The following is a 24,619-nucleotide window of genomic DNA, read 5'->3' on the forward strand; positions in this document are numbered from 1 at the left end:
GTTAGATAATTGCTGGTGTTCAGCAGGGTCAGATCAACCTGAATATTCTAGGTAAAATTTTTGGGTAACAATTTAGTTTAGGGTCCAGTTCTCACTATCAGCCCGTTGCTTATTAACATGCAAATTACTAGGATATTGGCAGTTTATTAGTACTTATAAAGCTTATTAATTCCTTATTCTGTATGCATGTTCTACATCCCTTAAAGGAGAACTCCGGTCAATTTTAACATTGAGCTCATTTTTTTGTACATTTGGAGTGCTGTCAGTACAGAGAACAATGACAAAAATCGGTGTTGCCTACACCGAGTTATTCTATTTTTAAAATTTGCACCCTGTTGACTTCAATGGGGCAAGTACTAAACCTGCTTTTAGCCTCTTAACATCCTTGATGTGTCATTACAAGTGCACAGAAAATGTGAATGATTCCTTCAGAGTGAACACGAGTGAATCTGACTGCAGTAGATGTAAAAGATATGTATAAAAATGATGTTATTTAAGCCAGCGCAAATACCTGTTTACATCCTGTTTTCGGTTGAAGTAGTCGATTGCCGAGTTCACGCGCGTGATAAACCTATGCGCGTGAACTCGGCAATCGAGAAAAATTATTAAGCAGCATTTAGGATTTTTTTAAGGCAAACGTCAAAGTTAATAGTGAGAATTGGACCCTAAACTAAAGTGTGACCAAAATGTATTTAAAAATGTATTTAAAATTGATTTAATCAACAGCATTTGTGGTAAAACGTTGATTACCACAAAAATATCAGAATATACTGTTCATATAAATATCAGAATATACCAGAATATGTAAATATCAGAATATACCCTTTCAAATATCAGAATATACCCGTTATTAAAAATATATTAAATACATTAAATGTAAATATCAGAATATACCCGTTCTTAAAAAATATATATATATATTCTGAAATTGTGACTAGACGTTTGCAGTGACCAAACCCCATTCTAACTTGACAATAGCCAAATGTACAAAAGTAGGTCTACTAAGGTGCTATTATTGCTTTATAATTTGTCTGCCATACAAAACACAATAGAGTCAAGGAACTATACATATTCCAAAGTTTTGCAAACTTTATCTAAATTAAAGATGAAATAAAACACTCAATTAGCCAATAAATGGTTGATGGGGAATTGGAGACTTTAAACGTCTGGCTCAGTCCAGTATATTGCAACAGATTTCTGGCCTTAATGAGAGGATTGTTTCAAACTGAATGTAGGGTGGATTGTATTGTATTTTAGCACTACGTGGGTTGTATGTCTTGATTGAAAATAGTGTGCGCTAGCTATACTAATGGTAAACTAATTTCAGTTTCATTATCATACAGTAGCCAATATTTGTGCAACAAACCAAAATTAAATCAATTCATAAGTAATGGAAACAAAGACACCTCTTTTAATGCCAGTATTTATTTCTATCCTTTTTTATTATTTACAAAATATGTACACATTTTAGGGCAAAGATATAAATGTTAGCCTCCGAGTTAATAAAAAATAACCACAGATAAACCTTTAAATCCCATTAAAGGGTTATTCACCCAAAAATGAAAATGATCCCACAATTTACTCACACTCAAGCCATAGGTGTAGGCCTATGTGATTTTTTTCTTTCAGCCAATACAATCGAAGTTATATTAAAAAATATTCTGGCTCTTCCAAGCTTTATAATGGAAGTGTGTATCGCCTGAGATTTTTAAGATTTATCCATCCATCAAAAAAAGTAACCCATACGGCTTCAGGGGGTTAATAAAGGCCTTCTGAAGCCAAACGATGCAATATAACTCTAATTGTGTTGGCTGAAAGAAGAATATACACTTAGGATGGCTTGAGGGTGAGTAAATTATGGGATAATTAAAATTTTTGGAACTTTCCCTTTAAGCCTTTCACTTATTTAACAAATGTATGTGAGTCCAGCAGGTTAATGTCATAGTGAACACAACCTTATGAGATGCATCAACTAATTCAGTTTAGGTCATTGACTAAAAGAACATAATCTCTGCCTCCCGGCACATAAAAATAAAACCACAGTTTCAATGTTCACTGATCACCCAATAAACCCTGAGCTCTAAATTCAGTAAATGTGATAGTGAATGCAACCAGAAACTAATTCAACTGTCTTTTTTTCTTTTCTTTTTTTTTCAGATGCCCAATTTGGTCAATGACTAAAAAAACATAATCTGTGAGAGGTTCAAAAGTCTATGCTGGAGATACAGAGGACACCTCCGTCTTGCTGGTGGACACAGTTGAGGACTCGTCATCGCCAAGAGGATTCTTTCCACAGAAAATAGTGGTCAGCATGCAGTTCCTGAACTGTAAAAGAGTGTTTTATTTAGTACTTTTGGGGGTTTTATATAGCTTTTTATTGATAGACAATAGAGAGAGGAGAGGGAGAAGAGCGGGAATGGGATGTCTAGGATATGTAGGAAAAGTGTGATATATGATTTACCTGTTTGTTTAGAAGCACATAGATGACAGGGTTATATATGGCTGAGCTCTTTGAGAAAAAGGCAGGAACAGCCATGAACTGGGCACTGAAAGCAGCTCCCTTATTAAAGAAGATCCAAGCAGCAACAGTGGCGTAAGGAGTCCAAGCCAACAAGAAACCAATAACCATCAGGATGACCATTTTTGTTACTTCTCTCTCAGCCTTCTGGGTGGATGCTGAGTCCTGCTGTTGAGCTGCAGCCTAAGTGAGCAAAGCAGCCAATTTTTAACATAGTATTCGAATAGTTGAGAATTTGCAGGAATGTTTAAAGTGACATTTCATACCGCCTTGACGGTGCAAACAAGCCGGCCATAGGTGAAGAAGATTACGGTGACCGGAAGTATAAAATGGCAGGTGAACATGTAGATAACATATGATTCATTGTTGTAATGAGGATTCAGGGTGTAGTAGTCTGGTCCACATGAACACTGCATTCCCTCAGGAATATATCTGTTAAAGAAAAGCACTTGATGTTAGGAAACTTAAGTTAGAATAGTCTGTTGTATTTAGGGATTTGAAAACAACTACATAGTAAAAACTATGCAGTTAAAAATTAGCATTAAAATTCATTGTGAGCGTTACACTGGGGCAAGCCTTATTTACTGCTGTACATTGAAAGAAAGCCATTCCTTTGTATTGATAAACAAAAAAATGTAAATGCCTCATGTTCAACTGAAATGTGTTGTTATAATCACTGCATTGGAGAGGAAATTAATTGCATAATTTCTTATTAGACCAACCTGGACCAGCCAAGCAGAGGGGGAGCCGCACATGCCATGGCCGCTACCCATGTAAATGCGATTCCTGTCAAAGCGTGGGTGGATGAGAATTTGAAACTACCCATTGGCTTGCAAACCACAATGTATCTCTCGATGGCCAGCACCACAAGTGACCAAAGGGCTACTTCACCTGTGTAGCAAGTAAAATATACAATTCATTTACACCCTACATTTACAGCCAAACATACTCTACTTTTAACATTCGCCTAAGTTAATTACTTAGAGCATTCAAAGTAAAACAAACAAAAACAAAAAAACATAAAAACTTCTCTCACCTCCAAGTGTGGCCATGAAGCCCTCAATCGCACAGCCAGTTGGACCCAGAGCAAAGTAGCCATGAATTGCTGTGTAAAAAGTGACAGTGAATCCAAAACAAACCATGATGGTACCAGCCACAGCCAGGTTGACCAAAATGAAGTTGAGAGGTTGCCTGAGCTTTTTGTGTTGAGCTGTAACCACCAAGGTAAGGATATTGATGGGAAAACCCAAGCAGATGAGGAAGAACACATAAACGGCAAGCGCTTTAAACTGCCACGGCTCAGCAAGATAATACTGCGGATACTCATAAGGACTCCTCACTAGCCCTGTCCTGTTGGACATGGGGACATAGAAGTTGTTTCCCTCAGTGCCGTTCATCTTTGCCTACTAGTGATCCAGACCTGGAAGAGGATGCGATCTGCTGTGTTGGACCTGCTCTTTATTTGCAAAGGTGCATCAGGTGTGTTTATATATCCCTCTGTGGTTCCTTATAAGGGATAAATCCAGGAGCGTAAGATGGGGAGGGTGTTACAATGTGGGATTTGAATGATAAGAGCAGATAATCACTTTTGGGCTAATCAACCGGTGAAGCTTTAAATCTTAAAGTTGGTTCACCTTTTTAGGACCTTAAATTAGGGCATGATATTGATATTGATTGACAGTACAAAGTGAGTAAAACAAAGATTTATTTATTTTAAGGATAAAATGTAAATCAAATGTGATATTTTTCTGATGTTGCTCAATAGTGAGAGTAACACAATAACACATTAAAATAACAAAATGTAACCTCTGATGTGCGTTTTATTTCAATATAACAATTTTCACCTGTCACAGCTGTTGCCAGTGGTGGTGCTAAGATGGGGCTTGGGTTGGGTGGTCTACGTGCATGTGTAGGCCTACCCCCTACACCAAACTCCCACCTCGATAATGTTTTACATTCACTCTCATTATCATTTGCAATATTAAAAACTAGCATATAAGATGTTTATATGATTTAAATGTGTTTAAAATGCATGCTGCTATCTGTTATGCGCTCGTATTAGTATTTCTACAAAACCAGAGGTGCATGAGAAGCCTTGTCTTCACCCGCCAAGTTTAAATGTAAACGATATGAGCGCTGCGGAGACCCACACGATGGTGATTGTAAGTGAAGAACGAACAGGTGCTAAAACAAAGGTGTCTTAACAGGTGTTAAGTCACATCTTAACAGGTGTCTAACACAAATCTATAATATGGCTTAAGAAAATGTGGAATAGAAGGCACAAGTCATATGTAGGCTAGTCTACTGTTGTGATAGGATATAGCCTATCACAAAAAAAAAAAAAAAAAAATATATATATATATATATATATATATATATATTTTTTTTTTTTTTTTTTTTTTTTTTTTTTTTCTGTGGGGTTTTGTCTTGATAAAAGGCTACAGTGGGGAATTGACGGGGAGCGAGAGAGGTTGATAGAGGACTGAAATAGAAAGTGGACCGCAAGGCTTTGGACTCGGATCACTCGAAACAACTGCACTGCGTGCCGGAGCGATGACCGTGAGGCTGTAGGGTCAGGCATCCGTTATTAGCCTAAGCACTTTATGGATTAGTTAGTTGCATGGAAATGAGCAACGTGAATATTTTGTGTTCCACAGAGGAAAATTACACAGTTTTGAACTAGGCTACATAAGGGTGAGTAAAATAATGACATTTGAGTGCAGTCTATTTATAAAAACATTTTTTTTACTAAAAGTAGGCTATTTATAAAAAAAATCTTATAAAGTAAACGTAAAGGGCTGGAAAAGTCATGGAAATTGTTGAAATTATATGCCAAATGTGGTGAAAAAATAGTTTTTAGATAATAGCCTTAACTTGGAGAGTTGTAAGATGGAAGCTATAGGCTCTTTAGCCCTACATGTGCTAGTTTCTTAAAATAAAGAAAAAAGTCTGTTAGCACACGTGTGAAAATGACATTCCTGCAGTTAATGGTTTAACATTTTGTAAACAATCGAATAGGCTATAAATGCAATATGTCGTACCGCATTGATCATTCCTTATTCTGAGTATTTCCCATCATTTTAGAATATTAAAGCTATGAAATAACACATAATATGTATTAAACAAAATTACTAAACAAATCAAAACACTACAGCTACTTGAGCTTCTTTGTCAGCTCTGAACATTCTCTCTCAACCAACCCCATCAGGTGCGTCCTTGGATATTTGTTATGATCGCTAGGCAGACTTCATATTTTTCTTTAATTGTAACCCATTTCTTTGTGAGACTGGGATTGCGGATGCCAGTAGCCTACGTGTGTGGTCTGAGTTAGGTTAGGAAGAAAAATCATAAAATGAGAGTAACCTACATCAAGTCTTTTAGGAGCTATTTTACTGTAGCAATAAGTTAATATTCAGAGTTTGTGCAAGCTACTTGGATGTAAGCTGTTGTTTTGTGAACCGGACCAACGGAGGCATTTAGATGACCTAAAATGTCAATGCAAAATATCTACAAGAATAGCAAAACATAATTTTATATTTATTTATTTTGATTTTGGTGTGAAATAGAAACTGGACAAATAGGTAGCCTTTATGTACTACGCTATCATACAGCGTTTCCGCTCAAAGCGCTTTACAAGCAACAATAATCACATCAAAACAATAAACATAAAACACCTCACAATTTTCCGAAAAGTCAAAGTCGAAAGTCAAATCGCCTTCGGAGTGAGAATATGGAGCAGCATGTGTCCGACCCAAAAGTCCAAAACGAATTCAGTAAAGATGGCATAAACTGTGTAGCCTAATGCGTTGCAAAGTGGAGGCATTCTCGTCGACCCGTATTTCCCATGCCACCGCCGAGCCAACTCCAGGACCACAAACGGGACACAGACGACTACCACCACACCGGCAAAGATGCAACCGCTCTGTCCGCAGCAACCGCGCAGCAGACACCGGCACGCAGGCAGGCTGGTGTCAGGTGGGCAGATGAAACAAAGCAGCAGGCATGGAGCGAAGCAGACCGCGAACACAAATGAAAGTCCGTCGAGATCCAAAAATTACAATTTTATGAGTATGAAATAAAGAAAAATAGCAAATATGCTAATGTTTAAGTAAACATTTAAAATAACAAATTGACAAAATACAATCACAGCTTCAAGTGTTAGCCAAACGTGCACACAGTTGAGCTGGAGAATTTGTCACCCAAACTGGAAACGCTATTAAGTTATATCTCAGTCAAACAGCAAATTGTCCAAAATTAGCTTGCCCTGTGAATAAAAGATCATGTCCATGGATTTCCCAATTCCATTCTTGTGGATTTGCTGCATGACTGATTCTCAAATTTACCTTCTTCAGAGCAATGCAATGGATAAACTAAACTGAACAAATAAATTATTTTAGGGACTATTAATACATAATAATACAAGTTTTACTACCCTTCTTGGTTTCCACAAGGTAATTTGATTGACAATAACATTAGACCATTTGTTGCCATGATGCTGTTGACCTAAATGCCTAAATGCTCTACTTTGAGATAACAGTCTAGAAGTTGTATTTTGTTCATGCCTGCTCTTGTCCCTGGCCAATTGTTTTATGTCTCATCATTATGCAGGTCACATTTAGACCTTTAGAGACTGGAGTCAGAAAGGTTAGATAATTGCTGGTCTTCAGCAGGGTCAGATCAACCTGAATATTCTAGGTATAATTTTTGGGTAACAATTTAGTTTAGGGTCCAATTCTCACTATCAGCCTGTTGCTTATTAACATGCAAATTACTAGGATATTGTCAGTTTATTAGTACTTATAAAGCATATTAATTCCTTATTCTGCATGACCATGTTCTATATCCCTTAATCCTACCCAATACCTAAACTTAACATCTACCTAACTATTAAGCAGCATTTAGGAGTTTTTTAAGGCAAACGTCAAAGTTAATAGTTAATAGTGAGAATTAGACCATAAACTAAAGTGTGACCAAAATGTATTTAAACATTTATTTAAAATTTATTTAATCAACAGCATTTGTGGTAAAACGTTGATTACCACAAAAATATCAGAATATACTGTTCATATATAAATATCAGAATATAGCCTACCAGAATATGTAAATATCAGAATAGACCTGTTCCTTGATTTAAAATAGAGTGCGCTATACTAATGCTAAATTATGGTGAACTAATTTCAGTTTCATTATCATACAGTAGCCAATATTTGTGCAAACAAACCAAAATGAAATCAATTCATAAATAATGGAAACAAAGACACCTCTTTTAATGCCAGTATTTATTTCTATCCTTTTTTATTATTTACAAAATATGTACACATTTTAGGGCAAAGATATAAATGTTAGCCTCCCAGTTAATAAAAAATAACCACAGATAAACCTTTAAAACCCATTAAAGGGTTATTCACCCAAATATGAAAATGATCCCACAATTTACACACACTCAAGCCATAGGTGTAGGATGTGACTTTTTTCTTTCAGCCAAACACAATCAAAGTTATATTGAAAAATATCCTGGCTCTTCCTAGCTTTATAATGGAAGTGTGTATCGCCTGAGATTTTTAAGATTTATCCATCCATCAAAAAAAGTAACCCATACGGCTTCAGGGGGTTAATAAAGGCCTTCTGAAGCCAAACGATGCAATATAGGCTAACTCTAATTGTGTTGGCTGAAAGAAGAATATACACTTAGGATGGCTTGAGGGTGAGTAAATTATGGGATACTTTATCCCTTTAAGCCTTTTACTTATTTAACAAATGTTATGTGAGTCCACCAGGTTAATGTCATAGTGAACACAACCTTATGAGATGCATCAACTAATTCAGTTTTGGTCATTGACTAAAAGAACATAATCTCTGCCTCCCGGCACATAAAAATAAAACCACAGTTTCAATGTTCACTGATCACCCAATAAACCCTGAGCTCTAAATTCAGTTAATGTGATAGTGAACGCAAACCAGAAACTAATTCAACTGTCTGTCTTTTTTTTTGTCTTTTTTTTCAGATGCCCAAATTGGTCAATGACTAAAAGAACATAATCTGTGAGAGGTTCAAAAGTCTATGCTGGAGATACAGAGGACACCTCCGTCTTGCTGGTGGACACAGTTGAGGACTCGTCATCGCCAAGAGGATTCTTTCCACAGAAAATAGTGGTCAGCATGCAGTTCCTGAACTGAAAAAGACAATGTTTCATTTAGTACACTTTTGGGGACATTTTGCCACTCTTTAATAACTGAGGGAGTAGATCAGGAATGGGATGTGTAGGATGTTACTTTCCATTCCAGCAAGTCTGATATATGATTTACCTGTTTGTTTAGAAGCACATAAATGATAGGATTAAATATGGATGAGCTCTTTGAAAAAAAGGCAGGAACAGCCATGAACTGGGCACTGAAAGCAGCTCCCCTATTCATGAAAATCCAAGCAGCAACAGTGGCATAAGGGGTCCAAGCCACCAAGAAACCCAAAACCATCAGGATGACCATTTTTGTTACTTCTCTCTCAGCCTTCTGGGTGGATGCTGAGTCCTGCTGTTGAGCTGCGGCCTAAGAGAGCAAAAACAAACAAGGCAGATGTCATTTTAGTATTCCAGTAATTGAGAATTTACAGGAATGTTTAAAGTGACGTTTCATACCGCCTTGACAGTGCAAACAAGCCGCCCATAGGTGAAGAAGATTACGGTGACCGGAACCATAAAATGGCAGGTGAACATGTAGACAACATATGATTCATTGTTGTAATGAGGATTCAGGGTGTAGTAGTCTGGTCCACATGAACACTGCATTCCCTCAGGAATATATCTGTTAAAGAAAAGCACCTGAAATTTAGATTAACCTCTTCTCGTTTAAAAAACTTAACAAAATGTCTACGAAAGAACATTATTCATGCAATAAAAGTTCCAAAAGTCCATGTGTTTAGATGGGAAAAGTACATTTTACAGTCATAAATTAAAAGTAAGCTAATATTCTTGTATATTGACAAAATAAAAAAAACATCATATTCAGCTGAAATGTTTGTTGTATTCACTTCTACACTACAACGGAGAACTAATTAATTGCACAATGTCTTAATAGACCAACCTGGACCAGCCAAGCAGAGGGGGAGCCGCACATGACATGGCCATTACCCATGTAAATCCAATTCCTGTCAAAGCGTGGGTGTTAGAGAATTTGAAACTACCCATTGGCTTGCAAACCACAATGTATCTCTCGATGGCCAGCACCACAAGTGACCAAAGGGCAACTTGTCCTGTGTAGCAAATAAAATATAAAAATCAATTGCATCCAAAATACTGTACAGCTAACTATACCTAGTGACCAAACCAATCCAAAAACACACATTATATTAATTTCTCTCACCTCCAAGTGTGGCCATGAAGCCCTCAATCGCACAGCCAGTTGGACCCAGAACAAAGTAGCCATGAATTGCTGTGTAAAAAGTGACAGTGAATCCAAAACAAACCATGATGGAACCAGCTACAGCCAGGTTGACCAAAATGAAGTTGAGAGGTTGCCTGAGCTTTTTGTGTTGAGCTGTAACCAACAATGTAAGGCCATTGATGGGAAAACCCAAGCAGATGAGGAAGAACACATAAACGGCAAGCGCTTTAAACTGCCACGGCTCAGCAAGATAATACTGCGGATACTCATAAGGACTCCTCACTAGCCCTGTCCTGTTGGACATGGGGACATAGAAGTTGTTTCCCTCAGTGCCGTTCATCTTTGCCTACTAGTGATCCAGACCCGGAAGAGGATGCGATCTGCTGTGTTGGACCTGCTCTTTATTTGCAAAGGTGCATCAGGTGTGTTTATATATCCCTCTGTGGTTCCTTATAAGGGATAAATCCAGGAGCGTAAGATGGGGAGGGTGTTACAATGTAGGATTTGAATGATAAGAGCAGACATAATCACTTTTGTGTTAATCACCCGGTGAAGCTTTGGATCTTGACACTATTTTGATTTTTGAGATTCCTGTATTAAAGAAATTATATTGTTTGTCAGTACAGAGCACCACTCTGCGCAACACTCTATTTATTTTAATAGAAAAGAATTAAAAAAGAATAAAAAAATGTGATTGTACGATACACTTGTTTCCTTATTAGGGACAATAACACACTTAAAGGGGATTTCCTGTCAGATTAAGACTTGTCACATAATTTTATGTTAGTTTGTCATGGAGGTTAGAGTCCTGGAGGTCTAATAGTTGTGCTAAGCACTTGTGCTGTGGCATCTTGTATTACAAAGTTCATGACAATGAGGTTGATTGATGATTAATTAGATTACTTCGATTAATTACAATTAGAAGTCACTCCAATGAGATGTATGGGATGATGCCATCAGTGAGTGAAAATAGCCTGGTAATGGTCAAATGACTCCAGATGATTTAGCCTTTTTTTTTCCTCAAAATGTTGGAATATGATTATCCAAGAATAACTCAAAATCAAAACCACAGTTATTTTAATTAAAGGAGAAGTTTAAGGGGTATTAAACACTATTAAAAGGTAATTGTTTCAAATAAGATGAAGGGTTTACAAACAATGGAGAATGTAGTTTTCATTTATTTTCTTTAATATTTATTTATTATTATTATTTTCATTCCATTCTGATTTCACATATTCACATTTCACACATCTGTAGTCATCATTTAGCATATTCATTTCATTCAAATCACTTTATATAAAACAGAATATAAACACTATAAATGAATTGCAAGCTCCACGTCCAATCCAGTTAAATTCAATTAAATGCCATGTTTATAGGTTTAGTTCGAGAATGAATTGTCTTTTAATCTGAATTTGTAGCTTGTTTGTAGATCTTAACATAGTTACCATCAGTCATCAATTAGACACACACAAATCACCAAAAACAACGTTTGTATGCATGTATTTAATATTCTACTTTTCAATAACATTTAGAAAATATATACATAAAAAGCTGACAAAGCAGCTAAAAACAAACAAATGAAATGAATAGAATTGTGCATCGTGTCATTGACTTAGTTCTTTGTATTATTATGCTTCTCACTGAACCCTTGGGTGGTTTTAAGCAGTTCTGGTCATGACCCTTTGATGTGATGATGACAAGAAAAGAGGCTTATGCTTAGATTTAGTGGTGAGCTATACTTTGTGTTGAAGCATTGGTGGAGAGACATAGGATAAACCATGAGTTGAGCATTGCGCAAACTAATCTATCCATGCTCTTTTTATTGAAGAGAATAGAGGATAGAGAATAGAGAATAAGAAAGTTGGGTCAGGGTCAGGTTAAAAGTCTTCTTTAAACTAAAATGTTCCAAGGCAGAGAGAGAAGAGGTACATGGCCCAACTGCATGATAATTACAGAGATTTTCAAAGCATTACAGACACTGATCCACGGAGACTTATGCTTGTTGAAGACAGTGGACTCAAAAACATTAAAAGAATCATTGAGAAAACGTAGTTGGCAAATAATTCTATGCCGGAGACACTGAGGACACCTCTGTTTTGCTCGTTGACACCGAGGACTCCTCATCACCAAGAGGGCTTTTGCCACAGAAAAGGGTGTTCAGCATGCAGCTACGGAACTGAGGGTTAGAAAGTGGAATAACGCTAGAATTGAAATAGCCATTTCATTCCATTTACGTCTTCGTAGTGCAGTCATACTGTCTCAAGGTTAACAAAATGGTCTCAGACTAAAAGAATGGTTTGTAATTTATTCATTTATGGATGAAAGCATGCCTACTTAAAAGTCCAATGTTGCTCACCTGTTTGTTGAGAAGCACATATATGATGGGGTTAAACAAGGCAGAGGACTTAGAAAAAAAGGCAGGAATAGCCATAGATTGTGCCGAGAAGGCAGCCCCCCTGTTGAAAAAGATCCAGGCAGCAAAGCTAGCATAGGGAACCCAAGCCAACAAGAAGCCCAAAACCATCATGATGACCATACGTGTCACTTCCTTCTCAGCTTTCTGGGTGGACGCTGAGTCCTGCTGTTGAGCTGCAGCCTGAAAGAATAATATTTTAAATATTTAAATATAATATGCTAAATTTAAAAAAATATATATTTATTAAATATTTAAAAGTCAATAAATATTGCAAGTATGTGTGGTGTGATGTGCACTTGCCGCTTTGACTGTGCAAACAAGGCTTCCATAAGTGAAAAAGATGGTTGTGACTGGAATGCAAAAATGACAGCTGAACATGTAAATGACATAGGATTCATTGCTGAATTCTGGGTTCAGGGTATAATAATCCGGTCCACAGGAAATTTGCATTCCCTCTGGGATGTATCTGTATTGAAACAATGAAATAATTAGTTAAAACAACTTAATAATTTAGTTGACATCAATCAATTGTTTAAACATCATATCATATTTGTTAATAACTTTGAAAGTTAATGTAAGAATTTTTTTATTGCTATTTGAGCCTTAATCTCTTTTCCACTGATTACAAGTCTCCAATGAGCATGAGCGACTTACCTGGACCAGCCGAAAAGTGGGGGCACTGCACAGCTAGAGGCCATAACCCATGTGAAAACGATGCCTGTTATTGCATGGTTTGAGGAGAATTTGAAGCTCCCCATTGGCTTGCACACCACGATGTACCTTTCAACTGCAAGCACCACCAGAGACCACAGAGAAACCTGTCCTGTAGACAAAAAAGAAAATGAGTCAAACATGGAATCCCAAACAACAAAACATATTAATCAATGCTGAAATCTTCTTACCACCAAGTGTAGCAAAGAAGCCTTCAATAGCACAACCCAATGGACCCAGAGCCATATAACCAGCAATAGAGCAGTAGAATGTAACCGTGAATCCAAAAAGGGCCATAATTGTTCCAGCGAAAGCCAGGTTTACCAAAATAAAATTTAGAGGTTGCCTCAACTTTTTGTGCTGGGCTGTGACCAGCAGTGTCAGCACATTGATCGGTAGCCCAAAGCAAATCAGCAAAAACATATAAAAAGCAAGTGCCTTAAATTGCCATGGATCTGCCAGGTAATACTGGGTATATTCATAAGGACTCCTCACTAGCCCTGTCCTGTTGGACATAGGAATGTAAAAGTTGTTTCCCTCAGTGCCGTTCATCCTGCTGAGGAGGAGCCAAGAGCAGAGGTGTTGCAAGCTTGCAAAGAGACCACCAGCAAAAGTGTACTCCACAAGTACTTCCAGGCAACTGCTTTTATACCTTTAGCAGAGTTCACAATTAACAGAGGTGTCACCTTTAAGAAGATTTGGCGGATACCAGACTTCATAACCAACTGGAACGAATCTACTTGGCTCATTACCAGGATTGATATGATATCCATCCCCTCTCATGGGGATTAGGGTTTCAAATCTTTGACCGTGTAATCTTTCTTGTAAGTAGGAGGATGAGAGATAATCCAGTGGAATGGGCTGCATACAGCACTCACATTTTCACAAGCCCCTGTCATGCACACTTAAATCCTGGACGTGTTTGAACAACACAGTCAAGAGTAAACCGGAATGATAACTATTGACATTGGAAAGAATTGACTATGAAAATGTAAAATTAAACAATTGATCTATGACTGCAGTGATGCCAAGAGGATGGTCTTTATTTTTGAAACAACTGACTGGATTTTGTTACTGAATTACTTTAGGAGGGAAAACCAAGTATTAATCTATTTGCATTTATTTTATACCTTCGCATAAATTGTAGAAACTGTTTTAAAGCAGCTCACGAGTAAGTGCACAAATAGCATGAAGCTTATACTTCATGAAAACTTGAGGAAAACATCTATGAATTTAATATATATTAAGGAAAGAAAAAGGAAGCAAATATATATAGTATACATACACTCTTCCATGAAGAACCTTTAACATCCGTGGAATCTTTCTGTTGCACAAAAGGTTCTTTATAGTGGAAAAGGGGTTCTTTAGATTATTAAAATGTGCTTCAAATTAAGAAAAATATGGGTCTTTTAAGAACTGATCTCTGAAAGGTTGATATATCTTCATTAGAAAGGGCGGAATACAATTTTTTTTTATTACATTCATGTTAAGTTCTTTAAAAAAAACGTAACCTGTCAGGTTCCTGCCCTGACAGTCTTGTCCGCCTTGTCACTGTTTAATGTTTCCCCGTTTGTCTTGTCCTTGAGCACATGGTTTTGTCTTTGTTTGTGCTGGCCATGTACTCCTCGTGTCCCACCTCCTCATTTCCAGTTACCATGCCCCCTTGTTTAGTCCACGTCTAGTCCTGGTTTCATTAATTGTGCTCACCTTATCCTCATGGTTTTCTGGTCCCTTTATATTATATAATATTTATATAATGTGTGTTCCTGTTCGCTTGTCTGTGTGTGCAGTTTATCTCTGCTCTTGTTCCAGTAAAGTGTTTGCTCAGTGCATCCTGAGATTTCCTTTCCTGATCCAGACTGGTGCTACAGCTAAGAGATCATCAAGCCTCTGGTTCCTTGTGTTCCTGTCTGGTCTTCCTCACCATCATTCCATCTGGTGCTGCCTCTTCTTTTGCAGTCCTCAAGCCTATTGTCACCCAGGACTGGTTTCAGTGGTCATCATCCTTGCCTGTCTTCGCGTCATCAGCCGTACTGTTCGAACTGTTTCACACCTCACTCTCCTTGTTGTGCCGTCTACAGTCTTGTTAATAAAAAAAAAACCTTCACAGCTATTCTGCACCTGGGTCCACTTTCAGATCCTTGACAGTTCGTGACAGGACAATAAACAATAAGACACATTTTGAATGCATGCTTTTATTTAAATGTACTAAGCATTTTATAAAATATTTACAGAAACTGACCTGATCAAGCCAGAAAATTTCATGAAGTACAGACAATAGAATGACAAAAAAAATAATGACCTCATTCAGAACAGAAATGATATTGGTACATGGGTAGACAGGATATTGTGCAAAACACTTTGCAGGTGAGTTCAAATATTTTTTTTTATTGAGAGAAAATTAGAGTAGATTAATCCATAAATTTAGTAAGTATAACATTAACTTCAGAACCAGTCATTCTTGAATTATATTGCTTAAATGCCATAAAATGGATGTGTATGGTCTTGGAAAAAAAATAGCAGTTACAGAGTCTGTTACAAAGCCCATTTAGCCATTTGGTCAGCGATATACTGCATGTCTGTGAACTTATTCCATTTGTATGATGGCGCACAGAGTATAGGCTGATAGGAGGATTAATCTATGCCGGAGACACTGAGGACACCTCTGTTTTGCTTGTTGACACCGAGGACTCCTCATCACCAAGAGGGCTCTTGCCACAGAAAAGGGTGTTCAGCATGCAGCTACGGAACTGTGAATGAGATGGGGAAACTGAATTCATTCCATATTTTAAGTGCAAAGGGAATCATTACAACAATATTAACATATTTTAATACTTTAAACTTCTTTTTACTTTTTAATCCGTGGAAGTAATATGCTGTGAAAACATAACTTCTTGTAAAATAAGTATTGTTCTGTGAAAATATTTCTCACCTGTTTGTTGAGAAGCACATATATGATGGGGTTAAACAAGGCTGAAGTCTTGGAGAAAAAGGCAGGAATAGCCATAGCTTGTGCCGAAAAGGCAGCCCCCCTGTTGAAAAAGATCCAGGCAGCAAAGCTAGCATAGGGAACCCAAGCCAACAAGAAGCCCAAAACCATCATGATGACCATACGTGTCACTTCCTTCTCAGCTTTCTGGGTGGACGCTGAGTCCTGCTGTTGAGCTGCTGCCTGAAATGTATGAAGAACCAGTTAGGGATGCAGTGTGACCATCTAGTGTATGTGGAAAAGATTTTTAAGCATTGATGATTTAAACTTATACATACAGCCTTGACTGTGCAGACCAGATTGCCATATGTAAAGAAAATCGTGGTTACAGGTATACAAAAATGGCAGCTGAACATGTACAAGACGTAAGATTCATTGTTAAATTCAGGATTCAACGTGTAGTAATCTGGTCCACATGAAGTCTGCATCCCCTCTGGAATATACCTAGAAGAACAGTACTGATACTAAGCAACAGTAAGCAGAACAAAGTAGACTTCAAGTAATTCTGCAAACTGTTTCAGTGCAATTACCTGGACCAGCCCACAAGTGGGGGCACTGCACAGCTACTGGCCATAATCCAGGTGAAAGCGATGCCTGCTACCGCATGGTTTGAAGAAAATTTGAAGCTCCCCATTGGCTTGCACACCACAATGTACCTTTCAACTGCAAGCACCACCAGAGACCAAAGAGAGACTTGACCTGTTGACAGGAATTAGAAGTTAGTCCACTGGAATGCACGGCTTTAAAAAGACATCCAAACGGATTGTTAGTTATCACTTACCTCCAATTGTTGCGAAAAAACCTTCCATTACACAGCCAAGCGGACCTAGAGCCATGTAGCCCATAAGTGAGCAGTAGAAAGAAACTGTAAATCCAAAGATGGCCATAATCGTGCCGGCAAAAGCCAAGTTGACCAAAATGTAGTTGAGTGGCTGCCGAAGTTTCTTGTGTTGAGCTGTAACCACCAAGGTTAGAACATTGATGGGTAATCCAAAAATGATCAGTAGAAACATGTAGAAACCCAAAGCCTTGAATTTCCATGGTTCTGCTAAATAGTACTGGGTGTACTCAAAAGGATTTCTCACAAGCCCAGTCCTATTGGACATGGGAATGTAGAAGTTACTCCCTTCTGTCCCATTCATTCTGCCCTTGTTCAAATTAAATCTAAAGTTAAAATATGAGCAGCTGCTAACTCAAGAGATGGTCAACCCCAAGTGGACAGCAACAGGCATGCTTATGTACTCTTCTAAGGAGACCAAAACTGGAACCGGGTGTCACCAATAAGATTATTTGGCTCAGATCAAAGTTCATAACAGCCACTGATTGGACCTTGGGGCTTGTCCCTCCCTTTAAGCATGATATCCATCTCTTCCTACAAGGATTAGTTTTTAGCTTTGCACAACTCTTAAGCAGCATCTTAAGCCACTGAGGTAAGCTGAAAGTCTAAGTGTGCTCACAATTCTTCATCTCATTCACACGACTTCCACCTCCTCAAGCTTTCATACACTACAAGTTCCTTGTATGCCTTAAATCTTTCATGTTAAATCTTAGTCCATCTAAAAATATTTGAAGACATTACTGAATATAGTTCATCATGTTTACGCATCTACACATCTATTAGACTGAAAAGGCTGTCAGAAAATCAGTTTAAGAATGGCTTCATGAACTGACATGTAAATGGATTTATTAGTTAATAGTTTGTTTGCCAGCATGCAATTATCCAGTTGGCAAATTCATTATAAGGCAAATTCATATATAATTCCAGGCATTTTTTTTCTTCTTCTTCTTTCAAACCACCTATAACCTAACCAAATTACTGTGTATGCTATCTTAAAATATTAAGAGAAAGAAAACAAGAGTTCAATGTTCTGTTTGCAAGCATGCATTTCTTTATTTATACAGCTATTTAATACAAGTATTCAAAGAATATTTACATAAGATTGTGTGTTTGTGATGAATGTGCATATGAACAGAAAAATAAAAACTTTTTAAGATCCATCAGAGAAAAGATATGGAGTTCTAGAATTGGTAACGATGTTTACTTAGGAAACGTTTGAGATTTGTATGGCTTTTAAAACTGTAAAAATTCTTACAAATATTAATACATGCAAATAAATCAACTTATATATTTAACAGAATGTTAGGTCTTTTTTTGTTGCTTTTTTTTAAACTTAAGATAGGGAAACATACATGTACATAATCCAGCAAAGCCGTTCATAACAGTGATGAGCAGAGTTGGTGGGTTTAAGTCTGAAATTCACTGAAGAGAAGGAATAGATAAATATCCACATGCTTCTTAAATACAACTTGACAAGACCGATCTTCATTGTTTCAGCAGGACTTTGCAGAGGCAGAGAGGCGCGTTTATGCTGGAGAAACTGATGACACTTCTGTTTTACTGGTGGACACGCTTGAGGACTCATCATCTCCAAGAGGATTTTTTCCACAGAAGAGGGTGGTTAACATGCAGCTACGGAACTGAAAAGAAACACAGAATCATTCATGAGCACATGAACATAAAATGATTCCAGGCTTCAGCTAAGACATAATTTAAGAGTGCGTACCTGTTTGTTGAGCAGCACATATATGATGGGATTAAACAAGGCAGAGCTTTTGGAAAAAAAGGAAGGAATTGCAAAGCCTTGTGCCGAGAAGGCAGCCCCTCTGTTTAAAAAGATCCAGCCAGCAAAGCTAGCATAGGGAACCCAAGCTACCAAGAAGCCCAAAACCATCATGATGACCATACGTGTCACTTCCTTTTCGGCTTTCTGGGTGGACGCTGAGTCCTGCTGTTGAGCTGCAGCCTAAAGATTTGGTGAAAACCAAACTAGTGATGCAATATTGTTCATGACAGTATTAAAATGTAAATGGACTAAGCAAACTTACAGCTTTGACCGTGCAGACAAGATTTCCGTAGGTGAAGAAGATTGTAGTGACAGGTATACAAAAATGGCAGGTGAACATGTAAATGAGATATGATTCATTATTGTACAACGGATTAAGGGTGTAGTAATCTGGTCCACATGATGTCTGGATACCTTCAGGGATGTATCTGCATTAAAAAATGTTATTCGATTTTAGCTCATTTAAGTTTGCCAAATATTTGTAATCACAATAAGAAACCTCCTGTGGGTTACAATATCTAGCAATTCGATAAAAGAGATTTACCTGGACCAGCCTAAAAGTGGGGGTACAGCACAACTGCTGGCCATGATCCATGTGAAAATAATGCCCGCCAACGCATGGTTTGAAGAAAACTTGAAGCTTCCCATTGGCTTACACACAACAATGTACCTCTCAACAGCGAGCACCACCAGAGACCAAAGAGACACTTGACCTGTTAGTACAGGGCGAGAGAGTAAAGTTAACAGTATATCACAGTTCTTGGGACCAAATTGTTTTTTCTTTGCTTCTTACCACCAAGTGTTGCAAAAAATCCCTCTACCATGCAACCAGTGGGCCCAACTGCCATATAGCCAACGCATGAGGAGTAGAAAGAAACCGTGAATCCAAAAACGCCCATAATTGTGCCAGCAAGAGCCAAGTTGACCAAAATATAGTTGAGCGGCTGTCTGAGTTTCTTGTGTTGAGCTGTAACCAGCAATGTGAGCCCGTTAATAGGTAAACCAAAAATGATCAGTAAAAACATGTAGAAACCCAAAGCCTTGAATTTCCATGGTTCTGCTAAATAGTACTGGGTGTACTCAAAAGGATTCCTGACGAGCCCAGTCCTATTGGACATTGGGATGTAAAAGCTATCACCCTCTGTGCCATTCATCCTCAAACAGAAAAGTTCAAACTTGAACCAGAAGAGTCCAGTATGACAGTTAAGCTACAACACTCATCTGCATCCTTATATACATTTCCCAGGTGAAACATTAGGCTATGAGGAGGGCTTTCCAGTGGCCGGTAAGGAGATTTGTCTACGGTCTTAAAAGTTATGACCTCTTTTTTTACCTCCTGTTGAACCTTCTTTTTGATATGATATCCATCACCTCCTGTCCAGATTAGTTGGAGGGATTAGAAAGGTTCAAAGTGGCACTCTGAGCAAGCACAGCATACTCATCTAATAATACTCTATAGTATGTCACGATCCTGTTCAAGTGCAAACACAGTACAGTTCAACCTAATGGTTGGTTTTAAATGTTTTCTTCTCTTTCCAAAAAGTAAAAAATGTTACTATTTCACAGAAAAAATATTTTATCACACAGCTGTTCAAAGAAATTTGTGTTGTTTATACCTCTTTTTGCAGCACCATTACTTGAATGAGCTACCACTTTGTTTTGCAGACTTATCTGTTATAACAGTTTCTCTGCACAAAACTACATGCCGATTATCAAACGTTTGGGTCTATAAAAACGGCTGGTTGCTTAAGGTGCCTATATCTAAACCGCACACACTTGATTTGAATTTTGATGATGATGATGATGATGCATTTTATTTGTAATGCGCTTTTCTCCAACCCAAAGCGCTACACAGTATAGTAAACATAATATAAGATAATTAAACAATAATTAAAAACAGAAAAATCAGACAAAAAAATATAAATAAGATACACTTCAAAGACAGTAAGCATTTTTAAAAAGATGGGTCTTTAGAGACCTCTTAAAGCAGTCCAGAGTTGGGGAATTTTTAATCGCAAATAGAAGTTTATTCCACAACCGCGGGGCGGTAACCATAAAGGAACGACCACCCATCGACTTTAATTTGAATGTGGGCTGCTGTAGAGTAGAAGAGTCAGACGAGCGGAGAGAACGATTTGGAATGTAAGGAACAACTAGATCACAAAGGTATTCCGGTGCTATCCCATGAATGGCTTTATATGTTAAAATCAAGATTTTAAAATCGATACGTGCCGTTACTGGAAGCCAATGGAGTTCATAAAGAACAGGGGAAATATGTTGCTGAACAGTTGTGTGTGTTAATACGCGTGCGGCCGAGTTTTGGATATACTGTAATTTCTTAATATGTTTATCAGGGAGACCAGAGTATAGTGCATTACAGTAATCCAGTCTCGACGTGATAAATGCGTGGATAAGCTTTTCCGCATCTAAAAGGCCGAACTCTGGCAATATTTTTTAGATGAAAAAAAGCTGATTTTGAAACCAATTTGATATGGGCATCAAAAGACAAATGTGAATCAAAAATAACACCTAAATTTCGCACCTGTGATGCTGGGGCCAGTAAATCAGAATCAGTGATCAGATTTTGACAGTTAAACTTGTGCAAGGCTGTTGGCATACCAACAAGTAGAAATTCTGTTTTTGATTCATTAAGTTTAAGATAATTGGCATGCATCCATAACTTAATTCCTTCCATACATGCGCTCAGAGCTGTGATTGCAAGATTAGGATCCGGGAGTGTGTTAACATAGATCTGCGTGTCATCAGCGTACCCCAGACCGTATTTTCTGATAATGTCACCAAGTGGGAGCATATAAATGCAGAACAAAGTCGGCCCTAGCACTGACCCCTGCGGGACACCCTGTTGAACTAATGTGGCCTCAGGTTTATGTTTCCCCATGCAAACATACTGGAAACGATCCGCTAAATAGGACTCAAACCATTTGAACACAACACCAGAGATGCCATTTTGAAATCCTAAAATCAAAACGTAGCTTAGTTGCTCAGGCTACGCCCACACCATTTTTGCTTTACGTCCACACTGAGACAGCTTGTTTTTTGAATATACAATTTGAAAACACTGTTTTCCTGTTGACGGTGAAAACTAGGGTATTCGAAAACAATGACGCATGGTTAGTCATGTGATGCATATTGTATAGATATTAATGGTTGTACCAGTATTGTTGTGCGTTCTAGACCATACATGGAAGGGTGATTTTGAGTGCAACCTGGACACAAGTAAATGATGGGATATTTTGCTAAATAAAATTATTTTACTATATTTTATGCATGCAAAGTAAGGTGATTTAAGAGTTTTCAGAATTTAAGTGTGAACAAGCAACTTTTGGAAAACCCTATGTAGACGAAGAGCATTTAGAAAATAAAATGCTTATATTTTCAAATATATCCGGATTAATGTGGACGCAGCCTTAGAAACCCCCAAATCATTAAGAACACTTAAGGCCAATTCACACAGCACAGACAAACGCCGACAAACACGTTTGTTGGGTTTTGTTGGATTGTGTTACCCCTGTTGGCATCTGTTAGCGTTGGTAAGGGTTTGTTTTGATGTTCAATCAGTGTTTGTTGGTGTCTATTAGGGCAGTGTGAACATGACAGTAATTTTTCGTAAAATTCAACAGAAGACTTTGGATTATGCTATAAACCTGTCCACTTTTCATCATGGCAACATAAAGGAACTACTCACTGGTCCAGAGGTACTGTCTTGGGGGAGAACAGTTTCTCCAATATCAACAAATAAAGTCCATAGTTAAATCCAAGATCAACATTAATAATCCACTTCATCCCTCTCAGTTAATGGAAGAGATAATGAAAATCACTAACTCCAAATTCATTTCCAAACTTTTATCAAATAATGACGCAACAATTATAATACCCATGACCAAATGAGAAAAAGATTTAGCTTTCTCCCACAACCCCCAACCTCTGGAAGGAAATCTGTAACGATACATTTTCAATGACTAACAATTCAAACCTCCAACTCATACAGTACAAGATAATTAACAGGACTCACATCACAAGATAGAAGTTTAAAATGGGCTTGAGGGACACAGATGTCTATTCACAGAGCACATTGGGAGCACAAATGACTACTTTCATGCCACATGGACCTGTCAATCAGTTGATTTTGGATATCAGTGACCACAAAACTTTCCACTATCATATAGAATCCCCCCATCTACATCACTCTGTTTACACGGTAACCGCATAGAAGTTGATAATCTCCCAGTCAAGTATAAAAACCAACTCCTCATTTCTCTAACTATTGCCAAGAAAGTAATTTTGCTAAACTGGAAATCCAAAATTTTTTATACAAAATCAATCACTGGATGAGTCTTCTTACAGAAAACATCACATTAGAAAAAATAACATTCAACCACAAGAACAATATATCTGCATTTATTGAAATCTGGAATCCATTCCTAACTCATCTTCATACAAATCAGACACCTGGAACCCGGTCCCACGCACTCACCCAACCACATTTCCACAAACTTATTGTCTCTTTATGCATTGTATTTATTGTGCAATTTATACACGAAAATGTTTTTTTACATGCAAATAATATGAACTGTAAACCCCTTAGTGGTGTGGGGTACGTGCATACTTGTATTACACGCCATAAAGTGTGTATCACATGCAAGCAAAAACTGCTTATGCACGTAAAAACAAATTTTTGCATATAAATGGCACGTTAAATACAATGCGTGCTATAGAGACGCATTTCATGAGATCAGGCTGGTTATTACACACAATATCCTTTCATGCATATGACTGTAAATAATTCAGTTTGCTGTACCTGCATATATATCTTCATCTTGATACAAAGAAAAATTTTATATATCGGTATATATATATATATATATATATATATATATATATAGGTTTCAAAATCACCAGAAAAAGAAATACTTAGTGCACATCGTTATTATTTTATTCTTCAGCCTATACTCAACTTTATTGAATTACTTAATTTGCTGGTTAATGGGTATGGTTTACTAATCAGACACCCATTAGAACAGGGATGATAGCAGGTTTGATTTGTTCAGGGGAAGTTTGAGTGTTCGTTTAGCCTGCAAGCTCTATGCGGAGGCAAACAACTGCTAAAAATTAGGTAATAGGTTTAGAGTCTTGTTTGGGATTCTGCTCACTAGGGATGCACAAAGATTAGCCAGTCCTTAACTTGCACTAGCCACCCTGTGCTAACCAGAGTGTGTGAATACAAACTCTAGTCCCAAAGCCTACAGTAGTACTGGCCAATTGGCTGGATGACAGACTGGCTAAATAACAAATTAGACTGAATACATAAATTTTTTAGTATCTAAAGCTATGTCCACATTAAATTTGAAAATGTTAATTTTATCTACATTTTGGCCTTCTTTCTACACTGAGACGCCATTTGTGTCCAGCTTTTTAAAATCACTCTCCCAAGTGAATAAATTTGAAAACACAGTACACATTATAGTGTGGACTGGAAGGTATTTGGTATTCAAAAGATGATTATTAGTCATTAACACATGTGATCCATTCAACCCAAAAAAGTGAGCTGGCAGCCCAATTTCGACCCATTTTCATAGTGTTGTTAAAGGTAAATGTTACTTTGTACAATCTTCATATTATATTCCTGCAAATACGTCAGAAAATGTACTCACAATTGTTGTCTTGCAGGAAAACATAGCAACTGTAATGCTTAAGTTCAATGAAGAATATAGCACACAAGGTTAATTAGAATAATCCAACAGCCAACATGCGAAACAACTTGCAGACACAAAAAATTCCAGAAGGACGAGGAAGTGGCAAAGGGCTGGTGATGGCAGGACGACCAGGCAAAAGTATGATGATGGCAGGACGATCAGGTAAAGGGATGGTGATGGCTGGACAAGGGCAGAGATGGTGACAGGATGCGGTGAAGGGATGGTGATGATGGGCACAACGAGACAAGGAGATGGTGATGGCAG

The 24,619-nt window shown here is 37.6% G+C and overlaps 5 protein-coding genes across 5 annotated transcripts; all 5 read right to left on the reverse strand.

Moving 5' to 3' along the window:
* Positions 1–1,413: 1,413 nt before the first annotated feature.
* On the reverse strand, positions 1,414–3,982 carry LOC308699585 (green-sensitive opsin-2). Its single transcript, XM_081380474.1, has 5 exons — positions 3,555–3,982; positions 3,241–3,409; positions 2,785–2,950; positions 2,462–2,701; positions 1,414–2,325 (listed from the first exon to the last, which is right to left on the reverse strand). Exons 1-5 carry the CDS (start codon positions 3,913–3,915, stop codon positions 2,212–2,214), a joined length of 1,050 nt encoding a protein of 349 aa, XP_081236600.1. The 5' UTR covers positions 3,916–3,982; the 3' UTR covers positions 1,414–2,211.
* A 3,804-nt stretch (positions 3,983–7,786) lies between these two features.
* On the reverse strand, positions 7,787–10,301 carry LOC308699586 (green-sensitive opsin-3). Its single transcript, XM_081380475.1, has 5 exons — positions 9,878–10,301; positions 9,599–9,767; positions 9,154–9,319; positions 8,825–9,064; positions 7,787–8,691 (listed from the first exon to the last, which is right to left on the reverse strand). The coding sequence occupies exons 1-5, from the start codon at positions 10,236–10,238 to the stop codon at positions 8,578–8,580; spliced, it is 1,050 nt and encodes a 349-aa protein (XP_081236601.1). The 5' UTR covers positions 10,239–10,301; the 3' UTR covers positions 7,787–8,577.
* Positions 10,302–11,966: 1,665 nt separating this feature from the next.
* LOC308699589 (green-sensitive opsin-2) lies at positions 11,967–13,580 on the reverse strand (the record flags this gene model as incomplete). The annotated part of the gene is made up of 5 exons (XM_081380478.1): positions 11,967–12,077; positions 12,258–12,497; positions 12,618–12,783; positions 12,972–13,140; positions 13,220–13,580. The coding sequence occupies 5 exons, from the start codon at positions 13,578–13,580 to the stop codon at positions 11,967–11,969; spliced, it is 1,047 nt and encodes a 348-aa protein (XP_081236604.1).
* A 2,087-nt stretch (positions 13,581–15,667) lies between these two features.
* LOC308699242 (green-sensitive opsin-1) lies at positions 15,668–17,159 on the reverse strand (the record flags this gene model as incomplete). Its single annotated transcript, XM_081379913.1, has 5 exons — positions 15,668–15,778; positions 15,961–16,200; positions 16,296–16,461; positions 16,548–16,716; positions 16,799–17,159. The coding sequence occupies 5 exons, from the start codon at positions 17,157–17,159 to the stop codon at positions 15,668–15,670; spliced, it is 1,047 nt and encodes a 348-aa protein (XP_081236039.1).
* A 732-nt stretch (positions 17,160–17,891) lies between these two features.
* Positions 17,892–19,795, reverse strand: LOC308699266 (green-sensitive opsin-2-like; the record flags this gene model as incomplete). Its single annotated transcript, XM_081379952.1, has 5 exons — positions 17,892–18,495; positions 18,582–18,821; positions 18,904–19,069; positions 19,186–19,354; positions 19,435–19,795. 5 exons carry the CDS (start codon positions 19,793–19,795, stop codon positions 18,382–18,384), a joined length of 1,050 nt encoding a protein of 349 aa, XP_081236078.1. The 3' UTR covers positions 17,892–18,381.
* Positions 19,796–24,619: the final 4,824 nt, after the last annotated feature.

Source organism: Scardinius erythrophthalmus (assembly GCF_964197995.2).
Source record: "Scardinius erythrophthalmus genome assembly, chromosome: 12".
NCBI lineage: Eukaryota > Metazoa > Chordata > Actinopteri > Cypriniformes > Leuciscidae > Scardinius > Scardinius erythrophthalmus.